At 45.2% G+C, this 26,645-nt stretch overlaps 2 protein-coding genes across 12 annotated transcripts in view; one reads left to right on the top strand and one right to left on the bottom strand.

Annotated features, from left to right (window-relative positions):
- The window catches only part of sh3pxd2aa (SH3 and PX domains 2Aa), a 116,436-nt gene extending 96,844 nt beyond the window's left edge, over positions 1 to 19,592 (top strand). For 7 of the 9 annotated variants that reach the window (XM_085161988.1, XM_085161992.1, XM_085161990.1 and 4 more), the window contains 6 exons: positions 5,066 to 5,183; positions 7,635 to 8,032; positions 8,119 to 8,133; positions 8,507 to 8,556; positions 8,950 to 9,069; positions 9,445 to 19,592. In XM_085161988.1, the coding sequence (XP_085018114.1) occupies positions 5,066 to 5,183; positions 7,635 to 8,032; positions 8,119 to 8,133; positions 8,507 to 8,556; positions 8,950 to 9,069; positions 9,445 to 11,568 (2,825 nt within the window). In that variant the 3' untranslated portion in view covers positions 11,569 to 19,592. The remainder of the gene's footprint in view (positions 1 to 5,065; positions 5,184 to 7,634; positions 8,033 to 8,118; positions 8,134 to 8,506; positions 8,557 to 8,949; positions 9,070 to 9,444) is intronic. The other 2 variants (XM_085161989.1, XM_085161991.1) reach the window with 1 other exon arrangement.
- Positions 19,593 to 23,213: 3,621 nt separating this feature from the next.
- Positions 23,214 to 26,645, bottom strand: part of neurl1aa (neuralized E3 ubiquitin protein ligase 1Aa) — an 81,259-nt gene continuing 77,827 nt past the window's right edge. For all 3 annotated transcript variants that reach the window (XM_085162040.1, XM_085162041.1, XM_085162042.1), the window contains exon 6: positions 23,214 to 26,455. In XM_085162040.1, the coding sequence (XP_085018166.1) occupies positions 26,214 to 26,455 (242 nt within the window). In that variant the 3' untranslated portion in view covers positions 23,214 to 26,213. The remainder of the gene's footprint in view (positions 26,456 to 26,645) is intronic.

Consider the following 26,645-nt stretch of genomic DNA (forward strand, 5'->3'; position numbering starts at 1 on the left):
CTGAAGCTCTGCGTCCACTCAGTCCTGGACCAGCAGGCAGCAGAGCACTGATTAATGATTAATCCGACCCGGCTGATTTACAGAGTGGGCTCCTGATGGAAGTGTTGAAGTTGACCTAAAGCGGGCTGTAAATGAGAGCAGTGTGATGGAGATGGAGTCGTACGTCACGGCCACGTTAGACAAAGGTGGAGGCGGTCAACAAGTACAAGTACCTCGGGCTGTGGGTGGACAACAAACTGGACTGGTCATGCAACACAGAGCACCTGTATAAAAAAAATAAAAAAGGCCAAAGCAGACTGTACTTCCTCAGGAGGCTGAGGTCTCTTAACATCTGCAGGAAGCTCCTGAGGATGTTTTACCAGTCGGTGGTTGCTGGAGTACTTTTCTATGCTGTGGTGTGCTGGGGGAGCAGCACAGCAAAGAAGGAATCATCCAGGCTGGAAAAACTAATCAGGAAGGCTGGCTCTGTGGTCGGCATGACGCTGGACACTCTGGTGACAGTGGCATTGCTGGACATTATGGACAATGCTGGGCTTCCTCTGCACACGGCCATAACTCCTCTCTGGAGGGGAGAGGGAGGGGGGACAACTAAGCTGTAGTGCTTCTTCACTTCACTGTGCAATACTTTTTGTTAACCCTTTAAAGCCGGTCAGAGCAGCACGCTCTGTTTTGCATAACTATTTTTAAATCCCGGTAGCTCTGCAACCACGTGAGCTAGCGCAATAATTTTTTTGCATATGAAACCGGAGGAGTTGTACTTACATCTTATGCCATCAGCTTGTCCTCGGTCACAGTTTCCTTCCACATATAACTTTGCAAAAACTGCATAAAAAGCACTTGCAGCAACAAAAACATAATATTCCAGAAACACGCTTTGCTGATCCGATCAGCTGTTTGTAACACTTCCTACGTCCATCAGCGTGAACTATCACATGTCCGCCATGACCTGCCCGAAACAGGAAGTGACGTCATTTTGCGGAAATGTAGTTTTTTACCATCAGGGCCTCATGAGCCTATACTGGTGTTTTTAAAAGTTATCTTTGACTTTATGACTTTCTGTGTGGTTTCTGGGATGCTTAGGACTCATATTGCACTGCTGGAAATAGTTTATTTTGATGCATATGCTGCTTTTTTGCAAATTTGCATCATAATATTTATTTTAGTTTTTCCTGCAGTGTATAAAAATTGGTGTATTTCAAAAATAAAACTATGAAGACACTCAAAATAAATTTCCTGTGGTGGGAAACTATTTTGTGCAACTTTTTTGTATTTACAGTTTTGAGGGATAAGCCTCTTAAATTTCTCTAACTAGAAATATATGTTAAAAAAACAAAAACGATTTTCAATTTTTTTGTAGTTTATTGCACTTTTTTGCAATTTATGTAATTACTATGCACTTAATGCAGACATATTATTAAAATCTGGGCTGTAATGGTTGTATTGATGTATAGCAACTTGAAATGCTCCCAAAAATGGCTCCACAGCATGTAAACATATAATATAAGCTCTGGTGGACTTGGTTCTATGGTAGGTCTTAAAGGGTTAATAGTCAACGGTGCAATAGACTTCAATACTTGAAACGTGCACTTCCCTTGTATTCTTATTCCTATTTATTCTATTTATCCCTTTCGTATATTTTATTTACACATGTCTCTGTATTTATATATGTGTATATGTATAATATTCTGCTCACGTTCTGTAGCTTCTGTGCTATTGGAAACAGAGGAACCCACCCGAGGGATTAATAAAGTTTTATCTTATCTTATCTGAAATGTGGTTGAGAAGCAGTGGGGCATTACTCATTCACATCTCCCACTCAGCTGGTTATGAATTCAGAGTGGGGACCTCTTTGTCACCAGCCGTAGTGGCTAATGTAGAAATATTAAAGGATTACCACTTCGTTCGGTCGGCCATGTCCGCGGGAACATCGCCTGACTACAGCTGCGTCTCCCAGAACGACCCAACGATCCAATGGAAAGTGTGAAAGTGGGGCAGCGGCCCAATCTGCAGACTGCTTTTAATCACAGACCTCTGCAGCGTGGATGAGTCACTCGACTAGCTGTCGCCACCAGAGAACCAAGCTGCTGTTTAAGACACCTTAGCTTTTTAGCTTTTATTGCTCGGTGGTGTCGTTCCAATTTTGTGATGTTGGTACGCAACGAGCCTCCGTTAAAACGTTTCTGGGTGGTGAAAGTAAAATGTGAAAGTCCCAGACACACAGTGAGGCTGTTGGTGCGACGCTGGTTAGAAAGTTGTTGCTTGAACTGTGGAGGACAGCTGTGAAACGCTGCGTTTACCTTTAAGAGCAGACTCTTCACAGGAAATTCCTGTTGTCTCTTCAGTGGCGGGCTTTCCCGACCACCATCAGGCGCATTAGTGTGGACGTAGTTAATCAAGGACCCTGATGGAAGCAGCTTTTGTGTGTCCCGACCTTTCAGGTGTTTACAGGACATTAGCATTGCTAATTTGACATGACGCAGCGACCTGTGGTCAACACGGTTGACCCCGTAAACCCCGCCTGTCACCCTATATGAACCGGAGTAACCACAAAAACATCAGAGCGATGGGAACAGCAGGTTTTATATGAGAGGCACACGATCTGTTCCCAGCATACGGCCCAAAAACACGAGAATTGAATCAACATCGATCCGCTACAAAAATGTTTTTGATCTGTCCTTGTAACATGTTTAGTAACGGAGGCAGAGAACGAGCCTGCTGAGGTTTACTGGCTGAAGAAGTCGTCCCGATGACGTGAGGTCACAGAGGACTCGAGAGAAGCCGGGGACAGACGAGTTTCATGGCAGCGAGCGCTCCTGGCTGCAAACAGGCTGAAGACTCTTGGACCGGTCGCCTTTTTTCCACCATCAGAAACAGTCTCACCATTAAAGCAACGCTCACTGTAGTCATGTCAGACTTCAGCTCTCGACTGTGGCCCAACGTCCCGGTCGCTTTATGCTGCCTGGCAACCAGATGGTTTGGGTCTGCTACCAGGAGCTGCAGAAAGCTGAGCGAAGCAGAGAAATGGAGCCCCCACCCACCCGTCCCCGGCTGCTAATGCGTTCCTGAGCTAGAGACGAGATTCGGGTGAATGAGGCTTCGCAGCTCCGTGCAGACGCTTCAGATGTAGTTTGATTTAGTAAAGGACAAAAACAAAGACTGATCACAGGAGATATATGTTCTCTCAGGATGCAATTTGCTAATGGAAGAGCAGTCGCGCTCACACCCTGCTGACACAGCTCCACTGGAGACCTTGACTCAAATTCAATTACAGCACATCTCCTCACGTTGATTCATCCTGACACAAAGCCAGGTCAGGGTGTCTCGACCTCTCGGTGGTGGATCAGCTGCTGACGGCAGGGCCGGGGGGTGGGGTGTCCCTGAGGTTTATCACCGCGCTGTTGTTTGCAGCAGCTCCTTCCACTGATTTATAGTCCCGCCCACTCGGCTCACGGCTCTGTGCAGATTGCGATTACTTGAATCTTTCATCTTTTCTTCCAGATGAAAGAATTAGAGACGACAAACTGATGCACACGCTCGGCTCGAGACGACCATAACAACATTTATCAGATGCTCCAGATCTGACTTTTGTTATTCTCTGTCCATCTGCAAGTACTCACCTCCACACCCAGAGTGTTTTTGAGTGCAGGTTCAGGGTCAGTAATTCCACTCTGCTCCACATTAGTGGACCAAAGACTTGAGGTTTAAAGGGAGCGTGCTGGGTGAAACAGGAAAGGCTGTGACATCGGTTTACTTAGGTTTAGTTATCCTAACAGGGTTTTAATTGTAGTAAAATACTGTAATTCTGTAATTATTAGGAAACCGTGATCTACGTTACAACAGCTGCCATTTGTATTCATGCATCAGACGTGCAGCAGCACCGGCTGCTGCTTCTGGATCTTCTCTCTTTGAGAGCTGCTTAGTAATGATTCTGAGTCTGGGTTCATGTAGCCTGAGCGAGGCCTAAAGGTTCAGCCTGTAGAGGGCGCCGTTTGCTATTTATGTGCAGGTCAAAGACGAGAGGTTTGTGTTTCTGTTGGTGTGGAGATGGTGTTTAACCCTTTAAAGCCGGTCAGAGCAGCACGCTCTGTTTTGCGTAACTATTTTTAAATCCCGGTAGCTCTGCAACCACGTGAGCTAGCGCAAAAATTTTTTTGCATATGAAACCGGAGGAGTTGTACTTACATCTTATGCCATCAGCTTGTCCTCGGTCACAGTTTCCTTCCACATATAACTTTGCAAAAACTGCATAAAAAGCACTTGCAGCAACAAAAACATAATATTCCAGAAACATGCTTTGCCGATCTGATCAGCTGTTCATAACACTTCCTACGTCCATCAGCGCGAACTATCGCATGTCCGCCATGACCTGCCCGAAACCGGAAGTGATGTCATTTTGCAGAAATGTAGTTTTTTACCATCAGGACCTCATGAGCCTATACTGGTGTTTTTAAAAGTTATGTTTGACTTTATGACTTTCTGTGTGGTTTCTGGGATGCTTAGGACTCATATTGCACTGCTGGAAATAGTTTATTTTGATGCATATGCTGCTTTTTTGCAAATCTGCAGTATAATATTTATTTTTGTTTTTCCTGCAGTGTATAAAAATTGGTGTATTTCAAAAATAAAACTATGAAGACACTCAAAATAAATTTCCTGTGGTGGGAAACTATTTTGTGCAACTTTTTTGTATTTACAGTTTTGAGGGATAAGCCTCTTAAATTTCTCTAACTAGAAATATATGTTAAAAACCCAAAACGATTTTCAATTTTTTTGTAGTTTATTGCACTTTTTTGCAATTTATGTAATTACTATGCACTTAATGCAGACATATTATTAAAATCTGGGCTGTAATGGTTGTATTGATGTATAGCAACTTGAAATGCTCCCAAAAATGGCTCCACAGCATGTAAACATATAATATAAGCTCTGGCGGACTTGGTTCTATGGTAGGTCTTAAAGGGTTAAAGTGGGTCACACTGACCGTGTTCTCCCTCTGCGATGGCGTAATCTGCAGCAGTGTGAGACTTTTCAATGATCTTGTTTCCTCTCTCCTTTTCCCCCACAGAGGAGAAATATGTGACGATCCAGCCGTACACCAGTCAAGGAAAAGACGAGGTGAGCTTTGAGAAGGGGGTCACCGTGGAGGTCATCCAAAAGAACCTGGAGGGCTGGTGGTACATCAGGTGGGTAAACAATGCACGCCAAACCCGCACATTTCACCGCGAGGCTGCTGCTCCTCGTCGTCTCGGCGATCAGAGCAACAATTTCCTGGAGCTCTCATTTGCATAATGGCGCTGAGAAGAAAGCGTTAACATATGGTGGCGTCAGAGCCGCCCGCGTGTTTGCACGCGTGTGTCGTTTACTCAGCCAGTGTGTATTTCCTCACAGTTGTTCAGTTCCTCGCGTCCCCGGGCGCTCCGCTGCACAGCTGATTGCTATCACATGACGCCTCGTGGAGCCTCACATACCAACGTGTACACAAACATGGATCCAGAGCTCCTGTTTGAGGCGCGTACGCGAGCTGCTGTGCGTGCACTTGTCATGCACACTAACTGCTTTCCTAACAGCTTGTTCTCTTTGGCACTCCCTGCAGTGCACACCGAGTCATTTCTGAGCACCGTGTCCAACAGAAAATAATCCTGCAGATGCATGTCTGAGTCACGCTGCTCTCAGCGGGCCCTTCTTTAAACAGCAAAGTCCGTGCATGAAGCTTTTTTAGTTACGGGGACTCCTTGTGGTCGCAGTTGGGTGTCGTGAAACGGAAAACAGGGAACAGTCGCGTCTCTTCTTTCCCGGGGAAATGACTCGGAGTTTCGTTTGGAGCATTACTTATTGTTTCACTAAGCACTCTGAAATCACTCGTTTAGCATAACAATGACTGCGTAAATGTGGGGAAGCAGCATCTCTTTGCATCTATTATGCATTCTGTTTACTTGCCTTTGGCTACTCACATCACCAGAATTAAAATTGTGCCTTTATTGCAACACACAGGATCTGACTCAGTGTGATTTCATGCATTTTTAAACACTAGAAATTGTGGAATTTTTCAGTTATTTATTAACTGTACGTGTAGCTCATGATGCCACTGTGCAGCAGGAGTGCATTAAAGCTCTGCTGCGACACATTCAGTCATTACTCAAATCACACGTTTTTTCTGAGTGTATTAAAATGCACTAAATGAAGCTCCCATGCTGAGCTCATTACACTACTGTTACTACACAGCTGCAGTAGGAAATAGTAGCACACACACAAACACACACATACATGTATGTACCAAGGTGTACTGAATGTTGGGAGCAGAGCAGTGATGGAGAGGGAAGACCTGGATGTCAGCTGGAATTTAAAAAAATGGCTTCAGTGAGAGATTCAATCATGATCTAAAGTCTAAATGATTAATTTCAATTAATTTCAGTTTTATTTATCCAGCGCCAAATCACAACAACAGTCGCCTCAAGGCGCTTTATAATGTAAGGTAGACGCTACAATAAATACATGCAGAGAAAAACCCAACAATCATATGACCTCCTATGAGCAGCACTTTGGCGACAGTGGGAAGGAAAAACTCCCTTTTAACAGGAAGAAACCTCCAGCAGAACCAGGCTCAGGGAGGGGCGGGGCCATCTGCTGTGATTGGTTGGGGTGAGAGAAGGAAGACAGTAGGGGTGGGGTAAAAAATCGATACTGTGTAGTATGGTGATATTTTGTTTGCTAATAATGTATGGATACAGGGACAGCAGAAATCGATATTTTGTTACAAAAAAGGTTTTTGTGCTCTGACTTCAGAGCATGTTGATCCTTTTTCTGAGCAAGAATCCTGACATTCCTTCACTGTCCAAATGTGTTTAACTTTGGCAGCAATAAACATGACAGTTTACTTATTTTAATTTAAGACATGTTTTATTTTAATTAAGTTTAAAACTTTTTTATTTAATGTAAAATTATATTTTGTTTTAATTTACTTTCAAATTCTTCAGTTGCTGAAGGGGCTGCATAGTTTTCATAAACTGCATAGTTCAGAATAGCTATAATTGTACCAGATGGTTGATTCAGTTAAGTTGGACTAGACTGTAATACAAACCGTTCAGTTTGTCAACAATCAAACTGAAATGAGAGAAAGACTGAGTGTGAGACTTTGATATTAGAGAAAATGAATATTGATAAAGTTTACCTTTATGTACAGAATCTGAATATCGCAAAATATTTAAAAAAATTGCAATAATATTGTATCGTGGGATGTTTGGTGATTCCCACCTCTAGAAGACAGGATAAAGACATGCTGTGGAATTCACTCCCGAATGCAGGAATCTGGCTCAAAGTGCTTTATGTTGGAAAATTGCAATATTAAAAAAAGAGAGCGCTCCCTCCACCTGTGAGCAAGAACTTGGCAATAGCAGGAAGAAAGAACTCCCTTTTAGCAGGAAGAGAACCAGGATCAGGGGAGTTGAGGGGAAACTAATAAGAGTGAAACCTGAGATTTTGCTGTGGGACAGCAGGTCACTCCCGGCACAGTCTACTTCCTGCTCTGTGCTGTATGGAAAGAGCAGCTTTACCTGATCCTGAGTTCAATCATAATAATGAAGGAAACAAACTCGATGTCATATTAAACGTTCTGTCTTTATATGTTTGGGCTGCAGGTATTTAGGGAAAGAGGGCTGGGCCCCGGCCTCCTACTTGAAGAAGATTAAAGAGGATTTCTCCCCACGGAAGAAGACGCTGACGGGCCCCGTGGAGATCATCGGAAACATCATGGAGATCAGCAACCTGCTGCAAAAGAAGTCTGTTAGCGAGAAGGACATCCAGACAGACGGAGAGGGCGGAACCACGCCGGAACGCCACTTCTCCAAGAGCGAGATCAGCCTGCCGATGCCCTCCGAGATCAACGCCGCGACAGGCCGCAGGCTGAGCGCGGGCCGGGACACCAACAGCCCGTGTCTCGGAATAGCGGCGAGCGCCGCCCTGAATGAGAATAAAGCGAGAGGCGAGCCGGGCTCCCCGGCTGTTGCGAGAGTGGCACCGCACAGAGTGGAAATCGGTGAGAGAACGTGTTGTGTGTAAGGTTTAAAGTTCAGCCTAAAGCTCGAATGCAACATTAAGACACGCCCCTTTCCATTTGTGCAGGATTCGGCGCTGTAGGTAAGCTACACGCCTGCTGCATCTAACCGTGCTCTGTCACGCTAACCTGTAATGTGATAAAATGCTCGCTGTGTGTTTCGGCCTCGGTTTCACTCACAAACTAAGGATCTGTGGTCAGTTTGTGGTTACTAAGACATCGCTCGGCTCCGCCCATCCATCCTTTGGGACCAGCCCATTTTTTAACAAACCGATGCTCCACACGTGGCTGTGGACAAAATCAGTCTTACTTTTGCTTGTCTTTAAATATGTTGTTCTCTCCAGTGTGACATAATTCATCTCAGAACTAAATGTTTGGTGTTTGTTTGTTACAGCGAGTGTTAACCTTTTACTTTTTTTGAATTATTCTTAATAAAATCTTATTATTTTTAATCAGGGTCTCCTAATCTGCGGCAAAAACCTCCCCCCAGAAGAGACACCAACTTGGTAAGACTTACTGTCAAACCCGGAGCGCCTTTCCTGCGTGCTCAGTGATGTTGCCATGCTTCTGCTGAACATGTGATCACAGTCGAGACTCTTCTTGTGTTTAAGAAGACAGCTGCAAAATCTTTCAGTGCAAGGATAAATACCAATAAATAATATAAAAAGAGAAAAAATCTAATTGGCTCTCAGACTACTGCAGGAGTTGCATAGCAACCATTGAGGCACATTTACACATCATCTGCGATTGTCCCAGTGTTGTACGTGCACACCTTACATTTACCCTCATATTTATATATCACGATTGCATGCAGTCATAAATCACATCTTATGTTTTATGTGTCAGATACAGGATGGCTCAACGTGAGCGGCTCACTTCTCTCTCTCTTTGCTGTGCAGGGCTTCCAGTTACCCAAGCCACCAGAGCCCCCTGCTGTGGAAGCAGAGTATTACACCATAGCAGATTTCCAGTCCTCGATCTCTGATGGCATCAGTTTCCGTGGAGGACAAAAGGCTGATGTAAGAGGCCGGATCTACAGTGCTGTCGCTCAGATGAGACATGTTGAATATGTATGCAGACTGAGTGCTCCCCCGATAGGCAGGAAAGCTGAGGCACAAAGGAGACGACCTTGGATACTGTGTGTGAAAGTGATGACGTAGACAGAATTCACTGTGCAGGATTCAGGATGAGGGTGGAGATAATGACAGATTCCTTCAGGGGTTTTTTATTAAGTTATACTGAGGTGATTCTTTTAACTGCAGTAATAGATGCATCATTGATCTTATTACAGTATTCTGCTTTCATTAGCATGCCTTTAATCACTAGTATGTAGCAAACTTTTATATATATAAGTGAGTATTTGTTCTAGTAACTCTTTACTCCTTGTTGTGCAGGTAATAGAGAAGAATCCTGGAGGCTGGTGGTACGTGCAGATTGGGGAGATGGAGGGCTGGGCCCCCTGCTCCTACATCGACAAGCGCAAAAAGCCCAACCTCAGTCGTAGGTCCAGCACACTGACCCGCCCCAAAGTCCCTCCTCCAGCTCCACCTGTCAAAAAACAAGAATCTGAGGAGGCTCCGCCTTCTGCTAACTCTTCCTCCAAAACCACAGAGGTGCCTAGCAGGGCTGTGTACGAAGAACCTGAATACGATATTCCTGCAGTCGGATGCGAAGGTGAGCCTGAACCGGATCCCCTGAAGGACGAGCGTTCCCGCGATGTGAAGATCAACAGTGTGGTCAGCGACAAGTACAGCAGCTCCCCTCCGTCCTGCAAAGCCTCCCCTCCCATTTGCAAGGCCTCCCCTCCGTCCTGCAAGGCCTCCCCTCCCGTTTGCAAGGCCTCCCCTCCGTCCTGCAAGGCCTCCCCTCCCGTTTGCAAGGCCTCCCCTCCGTCCTGCAAGGCCTCACCTCCTGTTTGCAAGGCGTCTCCAGTTTTTGCCCATCGAAGAACCTCCTTCAGGTCTGTAGAGGAGGTTGCTAAGGAGGAGTGTATCTATGAGAATGATGGCTTCAGGCCGAGCGGCGGTGTGACTAAAGGTTCCAGTGAGCCTAACTCCCCACGGAGCTACCATTCCTCCACAGTCCCAAGAAAACCCTCCGGATCTTCGCCTTTACCTGGCAGGCCCATGAAAGCCATGACACCAGAGATGAGTCGGAGAAGTCAGACCCTGGGCAGACACATAGATATCAGCTTCAGATCCCAGGATAATAGCCCTCACTCGTCATCAGATGAATTGAGCAGAGGCTCCAAGAAAGGCCCTGTCTTCAACCGGGAGGTGGAGCAGAGAATAGGCCAGAGCCCCTCCACCAGGCCCAAGCCTTCCGTCAGACCTAAGCCCCTTTTGACCAAATCAGAGCCCCAGAGTCCAGAGAGGATGGACATCACCTCTCTGAGACGACAGCTGAGGCCTACGAGTCAGTTTAGACATAGCCTCAAACCTTCTCGTGGGGAGGACTCTGAAACAGCGTCTGTTATATCATCAGAGGACTCGGTGTGTTCACGCAGTACCTCAGATCTCTCCTCGGTTTACTCCAAAGGAAGCCGTGGTGACTCCGATGTGGAGGGCCCCAATCTCTACCGCTCCGTGGATGCCTATAAGAAAGTCCAGGACTCTGAGATCAGTTTTCCAGCTGGGGCTGAGGTCGAGGTTTTGGAGAAACAGGAGAGTGGTTGGTGGTACATCCGTTGGGGCTCCGAAGAAGGCTGGGCTCCCTCATACTACCTGGAAGCTGTCAGACAAATGGGCGACGGTGGTGGCTTAGACGGACACGGGAGTGGTGGGAGTAAGTCCAACAGCCTGGAGAAGAATGAGCAGCATGTTTTGGCCCTCAATAACATTAATATTCAGGGCCTGACGCAGCAGCATCAAGGCTTGAGGAGGAACTCTCCACCGATTCCTTCCAAGCCTCCCGGCGGCTTCTCGAAGCCATCTGGGATGGTTAATGGAGGCGTGAGGATGAGGAACGGGGTACGCCAGGTGGCGGTGAGGCCTCAGTCTGTATTTGTCACCACTACGCAGCCAGCCAAGGACGCGCACTACACAACAGGGTCCTTGAGAAGGAACGAGTCGCTGGGCAGGAGCGATCACTATGGTTCCGGTTCTGCCACTCTAGGAGTTCGCCGAAACGCCTCATTCAGCACCGTGCGGCCACACGTAGTTGTTGAAAGCCAAACGAGGCCTGCCGAACGCTCCAGTCTGTCTTCGGGGAGCGCGTTCAGCACAAGCAACGTCCAAGACGCCCTGAGCAGAGTTAACCAACGCAACGGTATCCCCGTGTCCACGGTCAGACCTAAGCCCTTGGAGAAGAGCCAGCTGATCCACAACAACCTTGGCAGGGATGTGTATGTGTCCATTGCTGATTACCGTGGCGACGAGGAGACCATGGGGTTCACAGAGGGAACCTGTCTGGAGGTGTTGGAGAGAAACCCCAATGGGTGGTGGTACTGCCAGGTGCAGGATAGCCTGGTTCCCCGCAAAGGCTGGGTCCCCTCTAACTATCTTGAGCGGAAAAAATAAAGGCAAGCCTACATCCGTAGCCACGCCCACCCCCAGCCCCCATACCCCGCTCTAGGCCCTTGGGCGGCGGCGTTACTCCTTGAGAATGTTACCCGCAATCTCCCTTAAGCAATATGTCCTTGAGAATTGACATAAGGTCAGACTGTGTAAGGAGAAAAATGTTTTAATCTGATAAAAAAGGACACTTTTAGTGCTGGTTTACTAAAATTTATACGAAAGGAGTCGGAAGATTTTCAATATTTTACCTGGGAAGCAGAGACAGAAACATGGAATTGGCCACACTGGTTGAGGAAGTTCGAGTTGGATGCTGTGTCTGACATGTAAACTGGTCTAACTGGGAGCGATGACCTCTTAAAGAGGTTTGTGTCATGAAACACAGAAGCGGAGAAGAGTAGTGGCTACGCTCATCCTGCCCATCACTGACTACGATGGCCAATAAGTGCCTTTTGTATTTGGTCACCTGAACGAAGGTTCTAAATGGTGGATGGCAAACCAGTAAATCAACCAAATCTTTACAGAGTGCCATAGTCCTATGAACACCACCGAGAGCGTTTCTATACAAAGTTACGAAGCGCAAAGTTTGGATTTAGACGTCTTCAGTTCGATAAAGAAAGAAAAGCACGAGTGAAGGGACTCAAGATCCCAGATTTATTTGTTTTAAGCCACAAAGTCATCAAAAGACGATAGTTGAATCTCATCATCACAACTTCTCTTTAGTTTGTTTCTGTTAGCGTGTCTCGTGTTGATGCAAGTCTTCCTTAGAGAATTATTTCTGCTTTCTTGTGACATCTGTTTTCCACCGACAGCCTTGAATTGGACGAGCCAAAGCTCGACTCTGGCAGAACAGACGGCTGACGCTCGGTTTCTGTAAACAGTTTCTATCAAAGATACCACAGAAATATCTTATTTTCCCTGGATGTAGTCATCTGGGAGAACAAATTTATTTAAAAAAACCCAACAAACCTGTGAAACTTGAAAAATACAGAACAAGCAACGGAACAATGAGACCTCATACAAGCGTCAGGATAACCTCATTGCACAGCTTTTAGCTCCAGGAACAAATGATTTTGTGTATATTGTGTTGTCATAATGCAGCTATCGCGGTGATGAATTGCAAGCATACTGGAAGCGTAGTGAAATAACTTTAATCCAGGGATTTATTTGAATAGATTAGAGGCCAAAATGTGATTGAACCAAAGAGAGATATCACTTCATTGGCAGTTTTTGGGTTTTACCGTTTACTCACGGTACAAATGGTAACACGCTTTCACCAAATTGCCTAAAACGAGGTTTCTATCAGTATCTGGAAGCACTTGAAGGAAGTGACGAGTTAATTGTAATATCAGATATTGCTGTGCAGTATTGGGATTTAAACAGAGACTAGAGTAGGTATTTTATTGTTATTAGCAACTGTTTGAAATGTGACGGTAGAAATAATTCTTCCAAAAGGAGTCAAAGTTCAAAATTCTGATGGCTGATGTTCAAGACTGCTGAAATACATTTTCTAATGAACACGAACTTCTCGTTATGTTCCTGCTGGACAGTATCATAGTATTAAACAAAGTGCAGTACCTGCTAGATCGCAGTTATCTATTTTAACAAAACCATATTTGTGTTTTTGTGGTCTCGCTATGATCGCACACCGACAATAACGAGGAACGAAGTGGTTCTGTTTTGTGAGTTAGTGCACTTTAAAAACTGCTTTTATGGTGCATTAATGTAAAGATGCAGTAAAAACTCAGCATGTTATTTATTGAATATGTTTTTTTGTAATTATTTAATATTTTCCAAACATGAGGATGAGTTCTGCTCTCAGTGACAGATTTGGTCAAATTGGAGACCTCTTGTGGAAGTTGAAAGGTACTACAGCGTGACTGTGAGGCTTTCCTGCAGTCCTACCTCAGTGCAATAAGAAATGCGCTGCTGGTCTCCACAAAAACTGTTTTGTTTTTAATCTTAGTGCAGCTAAAACTGTTTTATTGCACATTTTGTTTCGCATTGGGCAAGAATTTAGTTTCTGAAAAGTGATTTTTTTCTCGATGCTGTTTGCTGCAGCTTTAGCAAATCATGGGCACTTCCTTCATCTTTATTGTGCTTTACATAATGCCTGATAAAAGCATATTTATAATGAATAGTATTATTATTTCCACAGTTCCCCTCATTCACACAGAAACCCTCAGCGTGTCCTGTGATGGTAATAAAATCACTGATGTATGGACCTATAAATAAAACCAGTAACCGTCTGGGTGCTGACAGGCCCCATCTTTTGAGACGAAGGCATTATGTAAATGTGTCGAATCACTCTAAACATTTCGCTCCAGCACATTTATTATTATTATTATTATTATTATTATTGCATATCGCTTTGTTTGATTGAGCTGAACTTGCAAGGGAATCGTTCTGTGTCGAGCCTGCGTTTAGCTGTGTAGCATCGATCTTTATTCATGCTTTTACTTCGTTTTTCTTATTTCCTCTTTTTTTCTTTCGTTCTGAACCCACGAGGAAATGTGCAATAGATTAAAAAAAGAAGAAGAAAAGAGACAAAAATGCTTCAGCGAAAGGAGGAAGGTCGTAGTGGGACGGGAGTAGATGTTCCCGGTCAGGCTGCCGGTCACGAGGCTTTTGCCGTCTTTTCCAGTGTGTCGTGTTTAAGTCTGTTTTCAGAGAGCGGGTGTGCGAGCGAGGTCCTAACGTCAGAGCACTCGTCGGACCAAAGCAGCGACGCAATGAACTAACATGAGGATGTCAGCTGTGGACGGAGAAGTCAGCTGACCCATTCTGTAGTGACATTACAGCCATCTGGGATCTTCACTGGCCCTCCATCATCATCATCATCATCATCATCGGGGCTCTCAGCTGTCACGTTTGTGCCTGACTGGAATTCTTTGATTGTTTCTGTGTTGTTTTCTTCTCCCTCTGGACTGTGTCCTCTGCTTGGAAGCCCCTTTTGACATTTACCCCCACGGCTGTCAGACCAAGTCGGGCCTTTTCGTCAGCGATCGCCGCGGCGATGTTGACCTTTGGGACCGCCGGCTGGCAAAGTGACGTCGACGCCAGCGTCTCGGCGGTAAACAAAACACCGGGGAGACGAACGCTCCTTCAGGCCGTTTCAGTTCAATCCATCAACTTCCAGGATAAACACCAAATAGAGAAAATCCTGTTTTTCCCCCCGCGCTGTCTTTGCAGAGAGATCGTGCTGTTCGTAGAGGCCGACGCGCAGAGCCCGGTCGTTTTTGGGGGTCGGCTGACTTTGTGTTTAACTCCACATTTAAATCATCGTGGGAAATTCCCTTATTTGCTTTGTTGCTGAGAGATTCGCACAGATTTTTGAAACCTGATTACTGTCACTGCTGACCGCAGACACGCCCGTCTGTGAGCTGTCTGCTTTCAGCCCGTTGCCTCTGCTCACGTTCGGTTTCTGACTTTTAGACGAAGAAACACAAAAACTGAAAGTGCAAAGAGCTCAAAGCTGACAGCTCCGAAACTCCCAGATCAACATTTGTTTGTTGAAGATGAAATTTCTCAGCAAGTCACTGCACCTGGACAGGAAATAGTCCCTTTAAATCCCTCATTAGGGCAAAATCGCCAAAAATATTTATCACGATATACATTTGAAAATTTGCGATAACAATAAAACTGACGTTATAATTGACGCGAGACAAAACACTTCACAACTTTAATGGTTTTTTTGCACTAATAATGTATTTTCACTTAAACAAGCAGCTGTTTTTTATCTGCATTAAAGTTATATAAAAATGTAACAGTGCAAATTCCTCGCTGACAGTTTAACCAAAAAGCATTTCCAGTGGAAACTGGCCGACATATCCTCAGCATAACCATGTATAATATCCACAAAACTTAAAAAGAGGTCATACACACACAATACGGTAACATTATGTTGAAGCGCAGTACGTATCACTCCGCGAGGCTCCGCCTACGATAGCCGTAATGCTCCAACAATCCATCAAGCGCTGCGGCTTCGTAGCTTAGCAAAGTCGTACTGAAACATGTGACAGATTTTCGAGCGCCGTGCACATAAAATCGTTTCGAGGTCAGTAAACACAACCAGAGTTCATACATAAGGCACACGGGATTATAAGGGGCTCTGTCGACTTTCAGAAAATCAAAGGATTGATTTTAAGTGCGCCGTATTTTCCAAACAACACGGTAATAACTAGGGCTGGGTATCGTCACTGATTACTAGAATCGATTCAATTCCGATTCACAAGGTCCCGAATCGATTCGATTTTATTCGATTCGATTCACTTCGATTTGAATCTGGGAAATTTTGACAGTCAGAAATATTATAATTCAGATCAGTACATTTACATATTTTTGTATCTATAAAAAGGAAGCTGACACACCAAGACTTTATCAAAGGTATCACAGCAGATGCCTTTGTGTCAAAGTAGCTGAAGATAAAACACAGAAAAACATGAAGGCGATTTTCCTGACCTGGGATTTTATAAAAATATTCTGCAGTACATCAAAAACGAAAGAAAACCATTAATCAACACATGAACATTACCTCTGAAGTTACAGCTGTTTTATTAGAGACAAGGCTAAGCGTTTTGCATTTTGCATAATTTTAAAAAGTTTAAATTTGTTCAGTATTGAACGGCAGAAATTAGGTTTTCTTTTCAGAAGTATATAAATCGGGGGAAAAAAGTCGGCCGACAGCCTGTAAACAACGGTAGACTTGTGCGTAACAAGCAAGCGAATAATGCAGAAAACAGTACAGAGAGAGAGAGAGAGAGCTGTGCAACGTGAAGCAAAACAGTAAAAGTCAGAGTGAACACATGACGATGTTTATGTGAAGCCTAGTTTGGATCTTCTTTTGCTGCTGGTTCGGTCAATATTGTTTGGAGAGACATCAAACTAACAGCTTTAGAATCAGCGCATAAAGGGCGTGAACACAAAGCGCGGACCGCCGACAGATCAGAATCAGCGAGCTGTCGGCTTTCAGCCCCGACCGTGAGAAAGGCGACATCTCACTGATTCTGATCCGCGGGTCGCGCTGTGTGTTTAAGTCTTTGTGCAGAATCCGTGTTCCTGCTCTCATTTACTGTCTTAGCTGTTTGGTGGTTGTTGAAATTTTGTGAGATTTCACCAGAGATTCTGGCATTTCGGGCAAAATAAATTTATATTAAAAAATCGATTCAGGATTTTAATGAATCGATTTTACGTAATCCAAGCCAGAATCGATTTTAATCGATAAATCGATTATAAAAACCCACCCCTAGTAATAACGACGGCCCGCTAGCATGCTAGCTACCAAAAATAGTGCTTTGTTGTGTATCTGACGGACAAAGCTAAACCAGTTCCACACCAGTGAAGTTGCAGCATTTTTACAAACCAGTTCTGGTTCATCGTTTCATTCAACGATCCACTTTCGTCCTTCTCATTCTCCATCGCCGCCATGCTTTTTCCGCCATGTGCGTATGAAAACAAAGACACTGCGTGTTTTACACATATTCTATCGCCATATTTTCTTATCGTTGCCCAACGTTATGCCGGTATTACCGTGAGCGGGATGATGTGGCCCAGCCCTGTCCCTCACTTCCTGCTTTTCCAGTGTGTTTCCTCAGCGCTGTCAGTCTCCTTTCACTCTCAGCAGCAAAGTGAAAATAGTCCGAGTATAATACGTTGGAGTTTTGCTCTTTAATAACAGCTCGGTTACCGTCCGCTACTTTTTGCCTTTCACCTGCACAGCTCAGCAGGCGTGTCCGCGAGTCTTACAGGAAACGCTCGAGTTTTCCATCATCTTCCCGGAGGTCAGCGGAGCGAGACGGCTCCGCTTGGCCGTCCGATTCCTCGCTCTCTCTTTTTATTCTAACAAACAGCGCCTCCCGGGCGTGAAGCGCCTTTGCAGTTTTGTGTTTTTGATTCGCCTCCGTCTCCTTCCTCGACACAGCCGAGCTGCTGAGATCACAGAGATGCCCGACAGGGTGGAGTGTGTATGTGCGTGATGAGAGGGATCGTTTGCAGGTGTGTTGGAGAAAAGAGAAGTCGGAGGTCAAGGAGGGGTTTGTAGGATGCAGGCAGACAGACGGCAGGGAGGTGAGAGGAGCTCTGCTCTGATTGGAGGGAGATGAACAATGATGTCTTCAACAGGAAGCCCATTTTATCAAGAAACCTCACATCTAATGAGCTCCTCTCCTGAGCCGAGCTGTGAAATCTCATTACGTCAAACACAGTTTTAATTGATGGTGCAGCAGCTTCTCTCGGCCCCCCCACCGTCTCCAGGAGGACTTCAGAACTGGTCCCACCTCTGATACGAGCTCCTGCTGCTCACATCTGACGTAGCCCCGAGGGTGAGAGCGCCGAGCCGGCTGGTGGAAAACCGTTTTTTAGAATAAGACAAAAAAGGCTTCATGTTTTGCTTTATTCTCTCGTGTTTTTGTTGAGAAAATAATTGAATGTTGTAAAAAGGGCGAGGCGGGATCTGAAGGGCTCGTTGGCTTCTAATGAAACGCCTTAAAGCTGTAAACGAAAGACGTAAAAAAGTTTCAGAAGTCGGCGGCAGGCAGAGCGATGGTGGAGGCGATGAAGGCAGGTTGGATGGGAAAGTTTCAGCAAGTGTGTGGGAGCAGGTGAGGTGCATTTAAGGGGGCGTTGTAGGTTTTTAATTAACGTCTGGTTGCTCGTTAGAGCGTGAGAGCAGAGACGAGGATGCTGAGGGCACAGAAGTGCAGAAAATCAGGCGATGCAGATTATTTATGTCACTCTGAAAACTTCCTCGTGCAGTCGCGGTCGTTTGAGATGTCAGCAGGCGTCAGCAGGAGCTCCAGAGGAGGAGGCTGTGTCGAGGAAGGAGGCGTGCCGCTGTTCCTCGGCGGCGCTTTCTTTGTCTCCGTTTGAATCCCCGTTTCCAGTTAGCACAACAGTGTGTCTTAATTAACCTCAGCCGATCTGACAGTATTTCAGCACAAAGAACGCCGTGGCTTCCCGCGTGGGAGACGGCGCCCAGCGCTGCGGCCGAGGCGAGCTGTCACAAGTGACTGATGCTGAGTGACAGCTGAAGTAGTATTTTGATGGCAAAGGCGGTGCCTGTTTTTCTTTTTAACTCACCGGTGCATTCGTAGAGTCGAATCTGTCCCTGCTGTTGAAAGCAGTGTGCCAAAACAAAGCGCTCGTGGAGCTCGTGGAGCTCGCCATCTCTCGATTCTGACAAAAACAGTTCGTTACCAGCACGTCAGTAACAACTACAGGCCTCGAGTTGGACCAAAGGAGGTGCTACTCTTTCACTTTCTTTTCTTTCTGCTTTTGTTGCCATGTTTTTAAGCAGGTTCAAACTGTAGCGCATGACTTTAGTCGCCCCCTTCTGGCAGTGAGAGTAACTGCACACTGACAGAGGGAAAAGTTGCAAATGACAAAGATTTTACTTTGTGCTGAAAGGCTTAAACTGCTCTCTTCAACTGTAACTAAATGTTTCACCACCAGGGGGCAGCATTTAACAGCGCGCGAGTTGAGATGTTTCCAGATGTTTGCTGCTGTTTCATTGCTGCTGTCGGCCACCATTGTGTTCCACATGCCGCACCACCCCGTGGAGGGACACGCCGCCCTCGTTTTCCCCGCATTTCATTGTGATTGCTTTTGTTAATTTTGAAAGGTTTTAAATTGTATTTACTCGCAGGAATTTACAACCAGTACCTTTAATCAGTGCGCTGTGAAGTCTTGGATTTATAACAAAGTCGTGCACTGCAGCTTTAAGCCCTGCAGAGTCCTTGTTTTCAAAAGATATGCCATGAAGAGCCAAATGCAGCTTTATTCAAGACCCTCCCCCCACACACACACACACACACACTTACACCAAACTAATGAGAGCAAACACAGTCCAGATCCCTTCCTGATTGGAGACCTTCTGCACATGTGCATTACTTGTGAAAACAGGACATTTTCTTATCTACGGTCTCATTTTGACGAGTCTTGTTCCTTTTTTTGTATCTTGTACATGTTTACATTGTATCTCGCATTGCCCAAAAGAGAAACAATATTAAATGTATAATCTTTGTTGTTTTAAACCGCCTCCTCTTCATTTGTCTCACGTGTTTCCACAGATAAACAGCAGACGCCCCTCCCCCCCTGCAGAGTTTGTGACAGCAATATTACTGATTGAGACATTTATCTCCATTCGCCTTATTGTGCAGGCCAGATTAAGCGAGTTTAGATGTGCAGGAGCAGAACGATGCAGCTGGTTATATATAGCGAGAGTTATGAGGGGAAAGCGCGAGGAGGCTGAGAGCGACGAATGAAGACGAACGAGCGCTCGCAGCCTCAGTTCCCCGCTAAAGAGCGGAGACACAAATTTTTGTTCTCCTGCATCCAAACGTGTGCTCGGAGAGATTTATCACTTCTGTCCAAGGGATGTGAAATATACGCTCACACCTCTGTGTCGCAAATCTGCACCTCTTAAAGGAGAACACAGGTGCTCAGCAGGAAGTGCAGGTCAGGCCGTCACTCAGGAACACGAAATAGAAAGTTCAGATCATTGTCAGCTGTTACATTGTAATAAGCGAGCTTCCTCACGCTGGCTACACCACGCGCCGTTTTTAATAGGCTTAACCCTGCGTTCTTCCTCATGCCCACCAGGCTTGTGTTACTCTCACATATAGTAGCGTCTTAGCAGGGTCCACCCCTCAATGCATTCTGGGTAAAAGACAAATTGCATAAAAAGCTGTGCTGATTTACGTATTTTGGTTTTTTTGACACTTTGCAGAGCAGCAAGCTGGAGATATGAGTTCAAATATTTACATAAACATACATATATGCACATGTGCATGCATGAACATGTATGCTACATATTTGGGAACCCGTGACCTCCACACTCTTGATTTGTTCCAGTTGTAAATTTGCAGCTAATGTGGAAAAAGTGCTGCAGAGATGTGTATCATTTAGAAAAATAATCCAGCTGGTTGGTTTTTAAACGACACACCTGGGATCCGGCCTCCTCTGTTATGTCTCGCCATGCTTTAATTGGACCTGTTTCCACTGCTTCATGCACATATTTCATAAAACTTGGAGTTTCCATCGTTTTGTAAAGAACTGCATTTCTGGGCAGCACAGACTGTGTGTTTCACCAAAGTACAAACAGTACCAAACAAAGCCACGTAGCCCGATCGTGGCCACAAACTCGCCAAAAGCCAGAAAAACATCAAAATGCTCCGACAGATCCTCCAGGAAGTTGCCCAGAGACGCATCAGCGCTGACATCTGGGAAGTCTGGAGGCCTAAAATTTACGGTACCACAGTCGGGTGATAACTCAGTTTATTACTCATGTAAAAATCATCTTTTGAACGCTTAAACTAAAATCCTTCGTGGACACTTTCATTAAAACATTTAAATGTATAAATCCAGATGTTAGGATTTATTTGCTCACCTTTTATAGACTCCATTGTCGTCTTCAGCAGATGTTAACACTTGACCCAGGGTGAGATCTAAAACCTGCAGGACACCGGCCCTCGAGGCCTGGAGCTCCCCACCCCTGTTCTAGAATAACCCACGTTTGCTGAACACTTCCCAAACATCGCCACTAGATGGCTCTGTTGGTCCGGCCTCGCCTCAGACATTCATATGAATCAAGCTGCAGATTCAAACTCAGTATTTCTGCTGAGATCGAGTCTTGAAATGAAGTTCTATTATGATCAGGCCTTTTTAGCCGTTCTCTACATTAAACCTAATAATGCTGGATGTTAACATTGACAGACGATGATCTCTGACAGAGGTATGAATGCTCCATTGAACAATGATCAGTATTAAAAGCACTCGTCTGGTTTATTCTTTTCATGACGTTATTACTCATCTTTATATTCCCGACTCACTTCTTCTATTATACGGAGATGTCTGCGAATCGGATGCAGACAGATGCTATCTGGCAGCTCTGAGCAATACATCTGGATGAGGTGCTTCATGAATTTATAGTGCAGTCGCTTTGGTGGAAGTGCACCAACAACTCGAGTTTTAAAGTAGATCTGAATCCCCAGCTTGTCGCCGTGAAGCTCCCCAGCAGCTGGTCCCTGAGGCAGAGGCCGAGGAATCCACAGAGCGCCGGGCCGGTAACCGGCTTAGCCCTCCGAGAGCCGAGGGGAACACAGCGCCAACATCTGTGCCCGAGGCCAAGCCATGAGGCAGGATGTGTCAAAGGTCAAGTGTTCACAAACACTACTAAAACTCCACTTAGAAAGTCCGGCGTTACCTCCAACTTTCTCTGGAGCGTTGGACCCGTAGCATCCTCCGGCACATATAGAGCTGTAGTAATACTCGAGTTTCCTTATTCCTACTTTCTTATTATTTGACTGCAAAAGAACTACAAAGGACTGCTGGTTAAAACAGATGATTAAAAGGGCCTAAACAGAGTTGTCATCAGTGCTGTAGTAATGCAGCTCACAGAGCACGAGCGCGCTTTTAATCTGTAGCTTCGGCATGTTGACACAGGTTTTATCCCCAGATGTTGATAAAAACTGCTGAGGCTGTTGGCTAAAGTAAACCAGATCATCTCCACGTTTTCATTTCAACTACACTTTTAATGCTTAGCATGCAAAATCCACCTTATTTGGCAAAATAATCACAGTGTTAAATAATCAGGCCCCATCTTATCTTAATGAGCTTGTAGTACCATATCACCCTATTAGAGCACTTCGCTCTCGCTCTGCAGGCCTACTTGTTGTTCCTAGAGTATTTAAAAGTAGAATGGGAGGCAGAGCCTTCAGTTTTCAGGCCCCTCTCTTCTTCACTCACTATGACCTCTCTGCACCAGTCGCAGCAGATGGCCCCGCCCCTCCCTGAGCCTGGTTCTTCCGGACATTTCTTCCTATTTCCTTCCCACTGTCGCCAAAATGCTTCCTCTGTATCAATAAAATTGAATTTGCAAAGTTTTACTGTTTGCTAGCACGTTAGCCAAAGATCAGTGTAGCTTTAGCACACACACAACTACGGAGCCCCGCAGGGGACATGGGAGAAAAAAAAATTAAGACGGACGTTTTGCGAGATCTCGCAAAACAAACTCGGGATCTCGCAAAACTTTTGCGAGATCTCGCAAACGTTTTAGCCGCATTCTTCGGACGCTGGCTCGAAGCCAACCGGGAGGTTGAGGCACGATGTGCCGGGAAAGCGGTGTTCCTCCCGGCTGTAGTAGGTCTCGACCTCCCGTTAGCTTCGAGCTAATGGAAAGAATGCGGCTAAAACTTTTGCGGGATCTCGCAAAACTTTTGTGTACGGGGCTCCGTACACAACTTATTAGTTACCTCCAAAAATATGTTCTTCTTATATTGCATTTCCATAAAGGACCATTTCAGTTTCGACACCAAAACATTTTTAATATATATGCAGAATTAATCGTTTCCAATATTCTGACTCGTACTGAGAGAAGCATTTGGCAGCCAAGAACCAGCTGATGCTTCTTGCTGGCTTTGTAAACGGGAACACTTTTCCTGCTTTAAAAGCTTCACGATTACACGTGTCATTGTTTGCAAGCTTATTATCCATTGCATATTTATTAACACTGGTTTGCTCAGCTGTGTGTAAAGATCTTAAAATGCTAAATGGTTTCAGCTTCAAGTCGAAGGACCTCACACACTCTGATTTTGTCTCTTCGTGTAAGAAAAATCACGTCACATGATTTCTGGAGCAAATAAAGATGAGACGAATTTCTGCTCAAACACATCTGGAAAGTTTATTAACCACAATCGTCCGACTCACACTGGACAGAGCTCACAAATGAACACTTGTAGCTTCAAATCAAAAGGAAAAAAGAAAACACAGGTTTGCACTTTCAGCTGCCGTCACAGTAACAGCCGAACTGAGCGCCATAGCGTTTTTCTAGCCACTGGTTCCAGTCTACACGAACACTGACGGCGCTCCACTCCGATGCTCATCTGCTGTTGGTCCCGATGTTCACGCTGGGTGAACGGAAAACTCATGCATGATAAAAAGATTTACAGAAAGAAAATGCGCCGCGGACACAGAGGAGGCAGCAAACACGAGAGAAAGCAGGAAACGTCCACGCGTCGGTGCTGGACCAATAAATAATACATTAGAGGAGCAGGGACATCCTGTGGGGGGTGAGGGGGGGTGGAAAAAAACAAAATATTAAATTAAAGGTGCTCAAAAAACTATTTATAGAAGAAAATCTTTTGTGGCGTTTATCAATGTGGTCCAAAAATCAAATACAAATCAATGAATTTAATGGGGTGGGGGGGGGGGGGGGGGGGGGGTTGCATCTATAGATTTATATCTTAAAAAAATAGATCAGTGATCATTTCTGGATTTGGTCAAAGTCTCTGCACAAAGAAAAAAATGCCACGGCTGAATCTCAGACAGACAAGATTACAATCAGTAGCTTTATAAAGTGACATCATCATCATCATCACCACGGCGATGGCTTTGAGACCAAACAGCGCGAACGAGCTAAAGATACAGACGGGCTGTTGGGTCGTGGGCGCGCGCACAGGAAGAGAAATTACCCAAAAGAACACGTGACGATCAGGGAGCTGGCGTGTCGCACCTCACGGCGGTCGGTTTGATTGCGTAACATCTCTGCTGCGAGGTGCGACTAACTCGACCTGCTCACGACCCGACACAAATTTAGATTCTCGCAGTTTTGGATAAAACGAGGTGAAGAAAAAAGAAAACGCGTGATTATCGATCCAAACGAACTTTAAAAGAACATAAAAGGTTTTTTTTGTTGGTTTTTACCCCAAATTCAAGCACATCAATAAAAATCTCTAAATACATAAGTTAACATTCAAATGTGAATTAACACTTCAAGCAGTAGCGTAATCAAACGGACGTGGGAGGAAGGACGTGTGCAACGTCACCGTAGCAGCATCGGTCGGAGCCCCGTTTGTTGATTATCTACAAAATCTAAAAACAGCCTCTCAGCTTCCTGCGAGGAAAAAGCTCATCTGTGAAATCTGGAGACGTTTTATACTCAAGTTAGGGGACAGAAATGATACAAATACTTAAAATCGGAGCTTTTTCTTTTCCCCTGAAGAGATTTCTGTAGAATGTCTCTGCTGCTGGTGTCACAAAGCGTAGTATACATTTTAATAATCAAATACTGGAAATGTTTGTGCATTATTAGAAAAATAGTTCGAGTGCTTTTTCTCCTCTGAGTGAACATTTTGTGGCAGTTTGTGCCACACAACGGCATTATTTGGTAAATCGTCGGGGGTTTGGGGGAAGCACAGAACGCGGTCCGTCTACGAACGAACCTTCTGTGAGATAAGGCAGGAAACCATGGCAACAATCCTTTGATTTTTTTTTTTTTTTTTTTACGTGGTGTTATGGGAGCTGTTTGTGAGGACTTGTCAATTTGTCGTGAGCACTCACAGTGTATTAGGAAGGTTATATAGGTACAGTTTGGGAGGGAGGCCCTGAGGAGTATCCAAATTGCTGTTTATTTCCCACTTCCTGTTTCCTTTCAAGAATTCAGAGCTGCCGAGTCTGCTGGAGGCAGGTTGGCAGCATAGACTGTATATAAAAAGATGCATGTAGCGTGCAGGTGTTAAAGTAAAGCCACTGCAGAAGCGATTTAAACCTGGCACAACAGGGCGGCAGATTAAAACCCTGATGAATTTATGTTCTCGGTGCAAAAGGCACCATATGGGCTAAAACAAAACAGCATACTATAAATGAGGGCGGGTCCAATTCATGATTGACAAATAATCAGTGATTTAGTGCGTGTACTCTGCTCAATTTTTAAAGTTAAAGCTAAAAACGCTAACGCTGAGGCTTCAAAACTGAATTTCACACAGTAACCTGGCTACGTCCATCTTTTATATACAGTCTATGGCTTGTAGATCGTTTCAGCCAATGAGTGTCTTGGTCCTCTCGGTGAGTTTTGGGGCTTTTCTGAGAGGATGATGCAGATTTCAGTGCAACAAACCACATTGCAGAGCAAGCAGCTAGCTAGAACAACAATATAGCTACCACCAACGTTTGCAGTAAAACTACCAGAAAGGTACATTAGATTATACGAGTACAAGAGGTCTTACAATCCTACTTAAAATACTCAGCACCGCCTCGCGTCGCTCGACACGTCACTCACTGATAATCACCACAACACTAACAGACGTCCATCGCTTCAGCACCGTGCTGCAGACTGAGCTTCCAGGTCTCAGTAACACACAGACACAAGTTGTGACATACTGAGATGATCACCTGCAGCGCCTGTGCTTTTTCCGAGACCGTTTAAGTCGTAAATCGCGTCGACGGCATATTTCAGAGCTTCGGTCATCCTCGAAAAGATCTATTGAGACATTCAGACCCAAAGGGACTCATCTGCTTTGGCGCAAATGGGCGATAGTTCCTAAATCTTACGACGCGGTTCAACAAATCAAAGAATTTTGAAGCCGGTTTGGTTTTTCCCTCTTCTTTCAAAGTCTTCCACGAGCCCCGGAGAAAGCAAACACTTCTGGCAAGAATAGAGTTTGGACGAACTTCCTGTCGGAGGCTGCGACTCTAAAGACAGAGAGACCTTCCCAGTGAAGTGGCGTTAACTCTGGAAAAGGTCACGTGAGAAAACCAGCCACCAATATTTGTATGAAAATACCAAATCAGAGTACCAGAGTTCATGTTCCCTGAACCTAAACCTTTCTTTTTGTAAGCCTGGGTTTTGCTGAGGTCGTCCTGTCGCCCCTGTTCCCTTACGTGCTGCGATAGGTCTTGATAATGTCTTTGATCTGCCTCCTGCAGATGGGGCAGCAGGCGTTGGACATCTTCTTGAGTTTGAGGCCGCAGGTGTAGCACAAGCACATGTGGCCACAGGCGTAGATGACCGTGTCCACGGTGTTCTCGTAGCAGATGGAGCACTCGTCGGACCACGGCCCGCGGCCGGACGGGAACGTGGGTGACTTGGGGAGGCTGGCCGGAGAATTCGGAGTTGTTCCTGTTGCAAAGACACAAAGACGATGCTAAACAGGTGTTCGATACCCCAACGCATCAAATAACCTGATGTCATACAGGGAAACTACACTGTGTGTTTATACACAATCACAGCATGTCTTTTATCCCCTCGCCGCAACCGGTCGCGGAAGATGGCCCCGCCCCTCCCCGAGCCTGCTTCTGTCTCAGTTTTC

Source organism: Neolamprologus multifasciatus, chromosome 6, assembly GCF_963576455.1.
Source record: "Neolamprologus multifasciatus chromosome 6, fNeoMul1.2, whole genome shotgun sequence".
NCBI classification, from domain to species: Eukaryota; Metazoa; Chordata; class Actinopteri; order Cichliformes; family Cichlidae; genus Neolamprologus; species Neolamprologus multifasciatus.